This window comes from Thermobia domestica, chromosome 12, assembly GCF_964235325.1.
Source record: "Thermobia domestica chromosome 12, izTheDome1.hap1.1, whole genome shotgun sequence".
Lineage (NCBI taxonomy): Eukaryota > Metazoa > Arthropoda > Insecta > Zygentoma > Lepismatidae > Thermobia > Thermobia domestica.
Window position 1 is genome coordinate 154,973,266 of NC_137465.1, and position 15,232 is coordinate 154,988,497.

Below are 15,232 nucleotides of genomic sequence, written 5' to 3' on the forward strand. Positions count from 1 at the left end.
TGATATCCTTCCGTTTTACGTCCCACGTTTGTGTTGTCGGTGATGTTAGAAACATTCTGTATGTGTTACGGAGGGTTGACCGATTTAAACGAAAAGGATTTAAACGTCACTGTGTGAGAGGCAAGTTTTTTCTTACTCAGGAACAAAAAAAAAAAAAAAAAAAAGTTTCGAGATATGAATGTAATTGAAAGGTGAAGAACATGCTATAGAGTCACAAATTACAGTGTATAGTGGTATTTTTGTTTGATAGATCAATCAATAAAGCTGTCAGGAGCGGCGATTAGGGGGACAAGAGGGGGCAGTTGCTCCCCCCACTCTTTTGAAATATACATACAGTTTCATTTTGAAATGTAGAGTTTTTCGTATTTGTTACTGGTTCATAGAAAAAAACTGATGCCATATAGTATTAGCCGTTGCGTGAGTAAGTATTCGTTATTTGTCTTCCCGTGGAGTTAAGAAAGCTACAAGAATTGCTACTGCAATTCAAAGCAATTAATATTGCAATTGCATATTTCTTTAAATGTCGTAGTATATGCTTGTAGTATTTACTGTCTTTCATTTTCTAAGAGTAATAACATACATTTAATGGCATGTGTGGAATTAAAAATACAGAGTGTACAATATACAATGCAACCCGGAGTTTGGGATAGTAGAACTTTTGAACCTGAAGCGATACATAAATAATGGTTATACCAAAATGAACCTTGTTCATGCATATATTTTTAAACTAAGAAGCAACGATTGAAATGCACTAGGAACTATACAGTGTTGCCAGATGTAAGCAAAGATGTAAATCATTTTTTTTTTTTTTTTGCAAAACATGTAAATTGACTCATAACTCATACGTATGGATGTTCTATCATTAATTTTCAGTTTGCTTAGTTGGAGTATCTTGGAAACTATGGAGCAGAAGAAAGAATTTTTCATTTCCACCGATAACTAATCGGATGAGGCCTCTGTAAAGGGAAACTAGGAAAATCGTAGTTTTCATGAATTAACAGTCCGAATTGGCAACTATGCTGATATTTCAGTGCATCAAAAGATATGTTAAGGATCTGCCTACATTATGCAATTCCTGAAAACAATGAAAAAGAAACTGAAATTACCACGAAAAAACTTTTACTTACATGCACCCGGCAACACTGCTATTCATTTCTATGGGGCTACTTAAAGCAACAGGTATACAAGAACAATTCTCGAACTATTCAAGACCTGGAAACAAACATTCGCAGTACCATTGACAACATTAACACTTCTATTACCTGACCAGGATATTAGTGCGGTTTTTCGTGGAGGGCGCTAGTGTTGTGTTTACATCAGTTTCTAAGTAAGCGCGGTGGGACAGGGGAACGGAGAGCGTCACTCTGCAGTGTATCCAACGATTTTCAAAAGTTGCAGTTTACATGTTATAAGTAGCCTAATCTGTTTCGCTTAATAAAGAACTCCATAAATTACATAGTTGTTATTGAATGCAGTAATGGTTATTCCTGCAGTAATGCAGATGTATTGTCGATAATGGCATATGCATGGAAATTAACAATTTAAGAACAAGATAGCACACAAGTGAATTTCTACCGTGTATTAAGCAGATTATATAAAAAAAATGATTACGTTTTATTTGATTTCATTATAAAACAGTAGAAACCTGTAAAACTCAGTAATAAGATGTTAATGACTAAAAGATTAATTATGGGTTGGTAGCTTAGATACTTGCGCAATATCTTGTAACTGTAAGTTTAAATCAAGTTAGGCTCGCGATGCTTGTATTTGTTTTAATGTAGGTATATCGATTGACAACTAAATTATTTTCTTGAGTTTTAGCCAAGAAAGAATTCCGATACGTTTCCACTCGAGAACTGTGGAAGTTCTCTTCATTGGTCTATTGGCGTATGCGTCTTTGTTGTACGTGGTTCTGTGAGAGCCCAACAATTAATTTTACAATCTTTCACTTTCATTAATCATCTGTTTCCTCTAGCATAAAGAGCATAATCATGGGACGTTAAACTAAAGAAATTTCATTTCATTTTTTCGATGAATGTGAATTCTTTGGGGGAAAAGGAAGTGAAGAAGAAATTTTCCTTATTTTTTTTAAAGGGTTACGGGATTGGATAGCTTGTCTTTCGGGATTGCCTTGTAAAACCTGATTACAATGCATCTTTCTTTTAGGATTATTATCGTAATCCAGCCTTTTGGGTAAATGTGAAATAAAAGTATCGATAAAACATCAGCGTATGGGTAATGTAAGCATAAATATCATTGGTTGAATACACGATAAATTCACAACTTTTATTTATGAGTATAAAAATTCCCTTTGAACTCCCTCTGAATTTCTTTCAGACCCTAGGTCTCTTGTGACAAAGAATTAATTCTACTATCTTTTCATACACAATATAATTTTGAAACTTGGGAGCCTAGTGTTGTCTTTGTGTCTGTAATACATAATCATTTGTCGATTGACTTCAGAAGACTGAGTTTAGCCCGTGAGCATAAGTTGCAAATAGTCCAAACATATCAGATGTACGGTCTTGTTTAACAAATCCTGTGTGCACATATGAAATTCAAAGACAAAGGCAATCAATCGTCTTTAAACAGCTGTATTTTTATTTCAAGTGTAAGTACTAAAATGTGCTACGTATAGTTCCAAGAGGGGATTCTTTAAAAACAAAACAAAACAGAAAAAAAAGACCCGAACTTACGTACCTAACATTGGCACTCATCTTCTTCTTCATGATTTGATGTAAGAAGCGGCCGCATGATTTCCGGCCAATTGTTTCATCGCCGCTATCTTTGAGCAATGAGATGGCAGTGGAAGACAAACTTTGTTCTTCTAACTTGATATTTTGAAAAACTTACGCAAGTGGTTTTGTTACTTAAATACATATCTATTCACTCTAATCAATTTCAAAAGTACCATTAACTTTATAATAACATAATGAATGTAAGAGTTACCATGAAAATGTATTTTGTATTTCTTTTTTAATATGAAATTAATTTTTTTCTGAATTTCACCGGAGCTATAAGAAATCAATTGTCAGGCTCCCCACTTTAAATTTTAATCGCTCCCCTACCGCCCCCAATGTAACATTAGGTTTATTCCTTTTAAATACATTTTTCAAAATATGGCAGAAATACTGGATTTTTAAATTATCAAACCATGCTAAATAATGACAGGTTAGATATCAGAAAAAGTTATCTTTATCTACCATCTTAATTAGGGGCGGATTCAAATCTCCTTCGGAGGCGCTTAGATTATCAGTTTCTCTGTCACCAGTCTTTTGCAGCACATCCGAAAATGATCTCAATGCAAATTTGTTACTGAAGGTACTCTCAATCGATCGATCACATGGTCCAAATTGGTAGCAATTTCGAAGACGCCTTATCTCAAAACTACACAATAAAACTTGCTTTAAACAATGAAAGCGCAGTTGCTAAAGTATAACTTTGATTCACAAAGATGAACTTCGAGATTTTGTTAACAGATGAAGTAGGAATTCCTTACACTCTAATGCTACAAAGTTCTCAGTGTTCCTTTGTACAACACTGAGGTTTGTTTATTCGCAAGTTATTGCCAATTAATATGGAGGGTGTATGTACTTTTTTTTTTCAGTCCCTTAAAATGTTCTGAAAATAACTTAAATAACTTTTGAAATTGTGTTTGTCTTAACTTGAACATATGCGTGAAGTGGTTTGTTATGAACAGGGCAAAAACAACTGTGATAGATTAATTACAAGTAATCTGGTTAGAAACACTGTTGTTTGTATTTTAGTTCCAAAACCGGCCGCCCGCACTCGTTCGCTGGTCAGGATATACTCTTCGTAAAGTTGCTGCCAATATGGTGAAACGTGTCAGCCTGTGTTTGAATCAAAACAGGGAATACTTTCAGCATCTGTTGTAGAGCTGATAACTCATTGCGTGGTAATAACAGTGTTGCCGGGTGTATGTAAGTAACAGTTTAATCATGATAATTTCAAAGTTTCTTTTTCCTTGTTTTCAGGAATTGCATAATGTAGACGGACCCTTAATGCACCTTTTGATACACTGAAACATCAGCACAGTTGTCAATTCAGAGTGTTAATTCATGAAAACTATGATTTTTCTAGTTCCCCCTTACAGAGGCCTCACCCGATTAGTTATCGGTGGAAATGAAAAATTCTTTTTTCTGCTCCATAGTTTCCAAACTACCCCAACTAAACAAACTGAAAATTAATGATAGAACATCCATATGTATGAGTTATGAGTCAATTTACATGTTTTGCAAAAAAAAAAAAAAAAGATTTACAGCTTTGGTTACATCTGGCAATACTGTGTAGTTTCTAGTGTAGTTCAATCGTTGCTTCCTAGTTTAAAAATATATGCATGAACAAGGCTTCATTTTGGTATAACCATTATTTCTGTATCACCTTATATTCAAAAGTTCTACTACCCGAAACTCCGGGTTGCATTGTATATTGGACACCCTGTATAAGTTGTTCATTAATCCTAGTTTCAATATACTTCTACAAAACAAGCCTCATTATTCATTACTATGATTAATAGTATCCTTTCTATTTATTTGTTTTGCAAATTTATTATTAAATAATCTGATCACACAATTTTCCAGACAGAAATTTAAGATGTTCATGAGCAAGGAATCAAATCTCTTCTCACACTTTCGTTGTCTAAGTGTACAAAGGGCTAGTACCTACTTGCATTGCTCTTGTCAATTTACTTAATAAAATATGAAATATGATATACGGTATTTTAACTGAAAAGATAGTATCCTATTAGTTATACAAACTTTCGTCAAACAAAATGTTATAAACAGCCAGGAGAACTAACATTGACATACAAATATTCAGATCATGTCTTTCTCACCTACTTTTAACGTCCAATCACCCCCCTCTGAATAACAATACAGAGTTGTCATCTTTTCAAAATAAAATTTAGGCGCTACTTATGTGTTCTTTTCCAGTAATCCTGTAATACATTTATGTGTACTGAAGAGCGAATCATACTTATCTAAGTGATAAAGAAAAGTGAAATGGTTTAAATCTAATAGGTCAGGGTACCAAATGTTCTCTTTCCCCGTATATAGCCACTTTTTCCTCTCTGGAAAATTCATAAAAAAAAGGTATACGAGATTTAAGTTCATTGTGAACGGCTCATCCATTGGGTCAACTTCTAGAGAATTCCATTCTATTAACCAGGGGAAGCAAACACACTTATTACTGCCTCAATTGTCGCTAAAGGAAGCTTTAAGGACTACTGTGCACCTTGTAACCAACCTATGTGATTTTATTGTTCATTGTGAACGGCTCCATCATGAGCTTGCACCGTGCTTATGCAAAAATACATGATTCAGAACTACAAATTTTAACTTAAGGGTGCAGCATAAATAAAACAAACATAGTCAATCTATTCCAATACTTTAATAAATATACTTAATAAACACAAAATCTGTGAAATCAAAAATTAAGCAGTTTAGGTTAGCTAGGTTAAGTTATATCAAAATAATGTGAGCAACAGGTATAATGGTTCTGTCATTATATATATCTAATAATTCAGAAAAAGTATCTCAGAAGGTTATTTAAACGTTCAATTGCAGCCTGTTGGGCTACGTTCTCTTCCTCGACATCGGCGGTTCCATCATCGTTCTCTTCCAAGCCATTGCCTATCTCCTGAAACCCCTGTCGACCAACAGTACATGCAACATTATACAACGTGGCACACGCTAGAATGACCTTCCCAGCCTCTTGTGGGCTCATTCGAATATGATTTAAACACGGGAAGCGCTCCTTTAAAATGGCATACCTGTTCCCAATAATTCTCCGTGTACTCTTGTGGGCTCTATTGAAACGTTGCTCAGACGCATCTTCTGGATTCCTATGCAAAGGTTGTATAAGCCAATACTTCAATCTATATGCACTGTCACTCAGCAAAACTGCACCGGGGAACGGTCTCCAACCTTTTTCAAATAGACGGCTTACCGCAGAATTACTTAAAACACGACTATCATTACACTTCCAGGCCAATTCGCACTTGCACTGGAAAACACATAATCGGGGCACATATAATCAAAACATTAATTGAGTGCTTCCCATGTCTATCTACAAACACCTCTTCATTTTGCGATGAAGCATCAATACTAATAAGTGTTCCATCTATGTACCCAAAAACTAATGGAAAACCACCTTTCTGTAAAAAATCTCGTGCAACGTGGTTTCTGTCATTTGGCCATTTTACTATATCCGGAAACATAATGTTTATAATAGAATTCACAACACCATGTACTATTCTACAAACAGTTGCTTTTGACACACCGTGCATTTGAGCACCATTTCCTAGCCAATGAAGGCAAAGAAGTACTTGCTGTTTTGCTGTAAGGGCTTTACTACGTTTTGTTGTTCTTTCCAAAGCCAGTCCAATGTGCTCCAATACAAATTCTACTTGCTCACTTGTCAAACGAAAGCATTCTTTAAACTGAAATAAATTCATGCCGTGGAAGTTGATTCTGTTTCTGTACACTTTCTTAGGAATCTCATCCTCACTTGATTCATCACTTGATAAATATAATATTCTCCGAAACATTTTAAAATGTCAATGGCTCTTAGTCAGTCATTGAGGAAAAGCTAAACTATTCTTTGCAAAATACGATACAACTTTGCAGACATTTGCTTTGCACTTTTCAGTTTTAAGATGATGGTGGGACAAAAGTCAGAAATTTCTGCAAAGTCTTTGTAAGTTTTTGTTTTGCACTTTGCACTTTTCACTTTGCAGAAATATTTTTTTGTGGAACATAAACCTTGCTGCAAATTGCAGAGCGCAAAGTGGAAAGTTGCAAAGTTCAATGGTGGAATAGGCCTCAGGTCGCTTATGCCGAACCTGATCTTTTCTTCAGGAAAACGCAATTGGACATAAGCGACCTGCTCTCTTCTTGACGATGACGCCCACCCCCACTCAGCACCCAAACAAGACACAAAATTGAAGAATTAGGGTGGAAATGGCTGCTCCACTTTCTATATAGCCTCAATTTAGCACCGAGATACTTCCATTTTTTTTCCAGTGTTAAAGTCTGCATTCCAAGGGGAATGTTTTGAAACAGATGAAGAAGTGAAGCGGAATGTGAGGAGAATGCAAAATAGCCAAAGGGTTTGGACAAATTGATGCTACGGAGAAACACATGTCTGAATCTCAATGGGGATTACGTGGAGAGGTGAGGAAGGACCCACCTACATATGTATGTATAGTTTGCAAAGTGTATCTTAAAAAATAAATACGAGTATTTTACAGCTTAGGCAAACTTATATATTGAACGATCTACGTATGTTTCAGAAAATGAGAGATGGTCACTTCTAGCAACCTCTGCCTTTTGGTGTTGGATTGTTAGAAATGACATACTCTGATTTCCTGCAATTTTAAGCTGTACTTAGATTGTATTTTCACAATGTGTCTGAAGAGATCAAATATATTACCGAAATTGTAATATAGATTAGAATTTGTTTTAGTCGCATTTTATTTTTATTTGAGACTCGTTAATTTATAATACATTACACTCTTGTTCCAACATCACATATCATTACTAACGTACATATGCAAACTCGCTCAATTGAGTTGGTATTGAGAACTGACCCTTCTGTTCAGACTCAAGAGTATCAGTTCTTACTTGATGCGCTGGGAGTGTAGTAGCCTTTCCTGTTAGTTAATAGAAACTTGAGTAATATTTGAGTGCTATAAAGGAACAATCACCAGAGGCTGCTTCTCCCATAGAAGTCAATGGAGTAATAGGGGACCGCAAACACATGCAACATTTTGTGCATGTTGGATGGTAGGTTGATCTGGATTTTAACTTTGCTTTTAGCAATATGAGACGTAGATTTACATTTAACATGGGATCCGAACTACACTAGCTCCCAAAGCCAACTGAACCCGGGTCTTCTACACCAAGGAATTGTATATTAATCGTGTAACTACGAAGTACTCATACGTTTGTTAGTGGTGTACAACTTAACAGGAGTGTTCATGAGATTCGCTGTTCTTTTGAAATATCTAACAACTTTAGCACATCATTATACATTTGCTCTTCTATTGCCCTTAAGATCAGTCATCGATTTTCACGCACAATTTGATGAAGTTTGGCAATGTTGTCTTCCGTTCGACTCCTCACTGGTTTCTTTGCTCTCCCTTCATCAGTCACTTGTTCCCTTCCCTAAACAAATCGTTCATTTGTACAGAGCTGTTTTCTTCGTAGCCTTCTCGCCGTACACCTGTACTAACGCCCTATATTTTACTCCCATTCTTTCCAATTTCAACACAAAATCGCTAACTTAACGATCAGAACTCATACACAGTCTTGTAGGAGTCGATCATGTGCAAAGAATTTCTTTATATCAAATACAGGGAATTTCTTTAAAGAAAGTTTAGTCGCTTCGCTCGAACATTGGTTTTTCAAAAAAGGCAGTCGAACAAATTAAACTGAAAACTATATCTGCTTATTGAAAGAAATCATGTTAAAAATCATGAAGAAGGAATATAGGAGATTCTTCAAATAGAGTTGATTTACCATGGGAATTTTCCTTAATTCTTTGAAGAACCCCTTCTTTGTATCTTTCTAACAATTTTGCACATAACGTTTGCTTAATAGGTAGAGTATGGTTTCAAGCGTAATTTATTGGGCTGTCTTACGTATTGGTATAGAGAATGATTTCAGATTTCCCTCGGGAGAAAAGGAAGGGGACGGGCTTTCAAAACACAGGGTGTGAAAGCACACAAAATGCTGGTAACCCACGTTGAGCACAATCGGCGATACCCCTGGGAAAATTTCTCCTTGGGATACCCCTTGAACTCGGGACACTGATTAATAGGTCTATTACATTCCGCTTTGTAATAGTCACATCACTTGACTTTCTGACCTTTGTGTCTTTGAAACGATGCATTTTAATATTTATTCAAATAGTTTTGTTATTTGAGACAGTGCCAGATTTACATATAAGCTAGACAAACTATAGCTTAGGGCCCCAATCTCTTGAGGGCCCCAAAAACTTAAAGGAAAAACTGAATGTACATTTCCAAAATAGAAAAAAACAATAAATAAAATAAATTCTACATATAGCCACAATGCTTCACGTTGTGTAGACTCTTATGATGTAAGTAAAGGGGCCCCTTATGCTAGCCTGCTTCATAAAATGTCACTGGTTTCTTCATTTCTATATATAGGTGCCTACTAGGGTAGCTCATTCCGGAATTTTTACTTTCCGAAATCCCATTACTTTCATTAGCTTTGGGCCCCACCAAATCTAAATCCGGCTCTGCATGTACGACTGCTATTCACCATTTATTTTATGATAGTTAGTTTAAAAATAGCTACTCTGAATAAAATATAGAAGTAATAAAACAAACTTACTAATGTTGAATTGGAGCTCTTGCGTTTTACGTCCTAAGGCAATAAGGTTACAAAAGATAGTAACAAGAACGGCAGCTTAAATCCGCTGCAGTTGACGGGTGCGCATACAATAATGTAATATTAACCCTCAGTTCCCTTTGTTTCGCCTTCAAGAGAATTTGAGTAGGGACCCCCGCCACTGATCTAGGCAAACTTAGGGATGTGTTATGATACAAGTCTTGGTTTAATATGGATAAAATTAGAACATAATTATTTTCATAATGAAATTGATATTGAATATTTATAATATAGTTATGCCGGCATACTATGTGTATAACAGACGATTAGCTGATTGCTTATGGAAACAAAAAACGTATATGAGATGAAATTAAACTTACCTCAATAATTTCTTTCGTGTTGGCGCCATATCGTTTTCCAACACGGAACTTAAGTGTCGGGCAATGTCCAGTATATCTGCAATAAACAAAGAGAAATTTCCTCAAACTATTACTTTTTCTCCATAAAGAACAATGTATGATCCACTTAAATTAATTGATAAAATACAGGGCAACATACCAGCATATTGGAAGAATGGCGAGTAATAAGGGTCTGAACCCACGCACTTACGCTCTATATTGATGGAGGGAATTAAGGACAGTTTTCAACATAAAGAACGTGGAAAACAACAAGGAGGCGCAAAAGTAAACTTGAAAATCATTTACTACACATCACAAGCTAGAGATCACACAAACGAAATATATGGTCCTATATGACAACAAAGAGCACGTGAGGTTTTGCAGTGTTTATACAGGACGGGGACGTCTTGTAAACAAGGCTACAAATATAGGTATTAAGTAAAGGCTACCATCTTCATTAAATTAAAGGAAATCGCGGAAACAGTGGTAATGTACAGCTATGTCTCTATAAATTATTCTATGCGGTGTTTCCTCTTCTGTTCCACAAATTCAACGTATAAATGGAAATTCCCACATTAAAGATATCATCAGAACTTTAGCCAAATCTAGGCCAATATGGTTTCCACTAGGCCTTCTTTCAAAAAATTTTGTCTTTGGGGATGGTGATCAAAATCAAATTGTGAGGAGGTTGCACTGGACCACTATTTTCTAAAGGACGTGCCCTACACACGAGTGACATCGTCATTTAATTCATCATAGCTCTGGTAAACCTGACAGAAACATTGGTTTTCATTGTAGCAATTTCGCATAATTCTTTCGTAAGCAATTGTTAGCGACCGTTGACGTTATGGTAGTTCCATTTATATACACATTTTCCCATTCTCTTTCAATTTTTTGAAACTACATGCAAAAAAAAGTTTTCTTCTTTCTCACCTTTCACATAGTCTGACTATTTATTTGACTATAGAAGCAGTCGCAATGTTCTAGCTCTGAATTGACAAAAACTGATTTTTGTTCCTTGGTTTGAATTCCAATGAATCTGTATATTAAATTGTACGAAACCTAATTATCTGTTTAAGTAATTACATTAAATTTCAGAATGCTAATTCTCATCGTAAAATGCTAACAACTTTTCACACTTTTGACTGTTAATAATTTTTAAAATTTGCAAATCTATGAAGAAAAAAAATCAACGTATTTTTCGAGAGAAAAATTATTTCCATATTTATTTAAATCAGATTAATTGGAGATACAATTTCAGTCTAATTAATCAAAATTCGTTTTGGGTATTAAAAACATACAGATGTATGAACATCACGTTGTGGAAAATTATAGAAAATAAGTCACATTATTACATTTTGTTTGGTTCACTTCATCAAAATTACTCTTCACTTGTCCATGATTGTAAATTACTTATTCCTGACGTAGTAGACCTGGGTTCGATTCCCGGAGGGAACTCATGTGGTTCGGATTCCACGTTAATCAGTAGATCCACGTCTCATATAGCCTCACTGCCGAACGGGAAGTTAAAATCAACAGATTACTTATTCCTATTTATTGGAATGTTATTGGTACAAGCAGTATATGCATCGCTGTTAGCAGTATGTGTGTTACTTTAGTAGTGTGTGTTTTGTCATTCACATATAAGTAAATAAATTGTTCCAGCAAGAATAAAAACTTATTATTATTATTATTATTATTATTATTATTATTATTATTATTATTATTATTATTATTATTATTATTATTATTATTATTATTATTATTATTTCATTTCATTTCATTTATTTCCCTGCTTCATTAGCTTACAAAGCACGAGAAATTCTCATGTAAACATTACAGTTGTCAGGAAAAAAAATTGGCACCAAACGACATATTTCTTTGTTTCCTTTTTACAAAGGCTTTAATTTAGATCATGGATAGGCAGACCACAGAAGGTTATGTCTTCTCTATGGCTAATGAATAACCATTATTTTGAACGTTTAAGGCGATAATTCAATAATTGGTAGTCGGATGTAAATTTAAATTAATATGAGGATATGTGTCCGTTCACAAGTACAGATAGACGCAAAGAGTATACACACATATACGAATATGACACACAGTACACCAATTAGACGAAACAATGAAATCATGGAGAATGAATGTGCAGATGCCATAGATGGATGTGTCGATTAGAGTTGTGGTGCTGACAAGGTTATTCCTGTTTATAAATGGCAAGCAGATGGTCTATTTGTGGATATTCGTATCTTCTTGTTCAAAATTATGTTGCTATCAACAGCTTTAATTTTTTACGAACGACATACTTCTTGACGACATAAAATTAGTTTCTTTCTCGAAAACTACGCATGAGGATCTACACATACAGTATTATTTTGTTGAACTCGATGAGATTTATCATTGGTATATGTTTCATCTTCGTACAATACTTTTCCGTAATATTGCAGAAGCTGATGTGAGTCTGGTGATGGACGCTTAATAATACGTGTCTATCTCTATAAAAAATATTAACATTAGTGAGTGAATTAATATACACGTCAAGCGGTGTTGATTATTTCAGTCGCGTGTGGTGGTTCTCAAACTAACTAAAACAGTTGAATTTTTTGTACACATAACAAACATAATTTATACACAAACTTTACAAATACTAATGAATAATAATAATAATAATAATAATAATAATAATAATAATAATAATAATAATAATAATAATATGTTTGTATTTATATAAGTTCTATAATACTTTCGATAATTCTCTGTTAAATGTAGGAATTACTAAATTATAATATTGCCTTCAAAGAGTCGACTGAAAATTTAACAAATGTATAGAACTATGAGATCATATCATCTATCATATGATTACGATATATAATCGTATCATAAATTCTTATTTTCGAAATCAACATTAAAAATCTGTAGATCTCCAGATAAATCTAATAGACTTTTGGCAACGCTAATGCTCAACTGAACCAGCTGCAAGGTAGTGAGCTAGTGAGATGAAGCGCGACTCACTTGGTCTTGTTAACATTGCTCGCCAGTTTGGTTGATCATCCCACATCAGACAGTTCTATAGCAATATCTTACTCTTAGTAAAAGACAGAAATAATTAAATTTAGTGTGCGATTGACTACTCGAGCTGTTCTTGCTCATTTCGTTTACCCTATGCTCTTACTGCCAAATCACACAATAAGGGGATTCGCGGGTAGCGAAAAAATATATATATGGAATCGTTCTTCATCTGAAAGTTTTCGAAATACACTCGTTGATTTGGTCTGAGGAAACCCAAGGCTTACTGAAGCACTGTTTCACTTGCTTCGATTGAATGCACACCACTGGATTATTGAATACGATAAAAGCAAAAGACTATGCTAACTTGCTTCCTATTTACAGCTAGATAAAGAACAGAAAACAATTAGGAATGGACAACAGATAAAGAAATGAGTGGAATTGTGTGAAAACTTGTTGTTCAAAATAGAAACATTAAAGAAAGAATTTCTCTTCTTTGTACTTCATGAACTATGGTAACGTAATTAGCTTGAGTGGAACAAAATGGTTATCTTTACTTTAAAAGTAAAAATCACGCAACCCACAACCGAGAAAAGTTATTTTTGTTTTTACCTACGTTATTCATTTCTCGATTTATTTAAAACAAGTTTTTAAAAAAAGAGCTAAATAATATCTTTTTTGCCCTTAGATATGTTTGACAGTCATGAGACCTACATTAACTGAAATGAATTGTCACGATTCTGTCAATGAACGATGTTGTTAACAAGAATGGATAAATCAGTAACTTTCACGGAACATGTTCTCGTAAATCACACCGTACAGTGAAGTTGAATCATTTTAATTCATGAGCAGCCGACCTGAGAAGGAAATAAAAAAGCTTGTAGTTCAATCTGACAATTCACAAATTATTGCCGTTGTAACGATAAGTAGCATTTTTCCTTTCTGTTTCATTTGGCTTTCAGAATGTCATCCATTACTTATTTCATGCTTGACATACTCTAGCGTAAATTAATATTTTTATCATAAAAACGTTATAATAGCAAGCTCTTAATACAAGCCAGATGAAATATTTTACAAATATTTCCTTTCATTAGTCTTGTGCCTAGCGCGAGTAAGTTTGGTGCACAAAATCTCGGGTTCGATTTTCGAGTGCACACCCGCGCTGCACAGATTCAAATCCCACTTTAAAATATAGATTTCGTTCTATATTGTCTCCTTGCTGAAGAAGGACGTAAAGAAAGCAAGCAACCAGTGAGTGCAATACAGAACACAATACAAAACATGAAGTTCATAAATTATAGTAACGCGCTAGGGGACATGGTTCAGACTGATTGGTTGATATGAATTTAATATTACTTTTCAGCACCGAGGCTAAATGAGACAGAGCTTACTGTATAAGAAGGATTCGAAGCACTGCAGGACGGGTTCCTACCCGGAATCTGAAACGAATCCTGAGCCCAAAACGCTCTCGCCCTTAGGTGAATATTCAATTTACCTAGACTCGAACCACTATAACGCTTCTTTCACATTGAGGCGGCAATTTGCCGTCGCCGCTCGTGGCAGTTTGAGCAAAATAGCGGCAAGGTTCTGGATATTTAAAATACCATCCCGATATTCACCTGTTGTGACTGGGAAAACCAAGATAAAGTCCTTTCGGGATAGTCGGTGGTTGAGATCTATCCCAGAATCCCAAGTCAACACTCAACCACTGAACCCAAGGCTATATTATATAATAATAATAATAATAATAATAATAATAATAATAATAATAATAATAATAATAATAATAATAATAATAATACTTATTATTATTATTATTATTATTATTATTATTATTATTATTATTATTATTATTATTATTATTATTATTATTATTATTATTATTATTATAGTATTTCGGGTTTATTCGTTTGTTTTAAGCGTTACGACTATTGACTCAAGTCTCTTTAAAGCACTGCTCTAGTCCCTGAATTGAAAGGACTATTCAAGAAATTACAACCATAGAAGTGTTAAGATAGTTATAAAATATATAAAATACGGTACATTTATCAAATATCACGTAATGAATTCTCTCTTGCTTTGCTAAGGTATATTACAGTATTATTACTAAAATCCGGATTACGAATTTTTATGTAACAATATATATATATATATATATATATATATATATATATATATATATATATATATGGCAAAATAGTACATAAATATATAGCAAAAGACTGTAAAATATGTAATATTGTTGAAATAAATGATAGTACATATTTCAATTTTGGGGTACCAGAAATTTATAAAATTAGAAGCTCGTTTCCCCAGCTCTCCCCGCACATTTATCCCAATCTTCTATTACATAGAAAAAAAAATTGTAATGAATTGGACTCTTTTTAATCAACGACCTTTGGATTCGACACTTCGGTAGTATCGGTCGTTTTCGATTATTTTTACATGTCA

General features: G+C 34.3%; 1 protein-coding gene across 1 annotated transcript in view; it reads right to left on the bottom strand.

Moving 5' to 3' along the window:
* The window catches only part of LOC145666758 (ciliary microtubule inner protein 2B-like), a 171,484-nt gene that overhangs the window by 67,862 nt on the left and 88,390 nt on the right, over positions 1-15,232 (bottom strand). Inside the window, exon 2 of the mRNA XM_081734311.1 lies at positions 9,758-9,833. Within this exon, the coding sequence (XP_081590437.1) occupies positions 9,758-9,833 (76 nt within the window). The remainder of the gene's footprint in view (positions 1-9,757; positions 9,834-15,232) is intronic.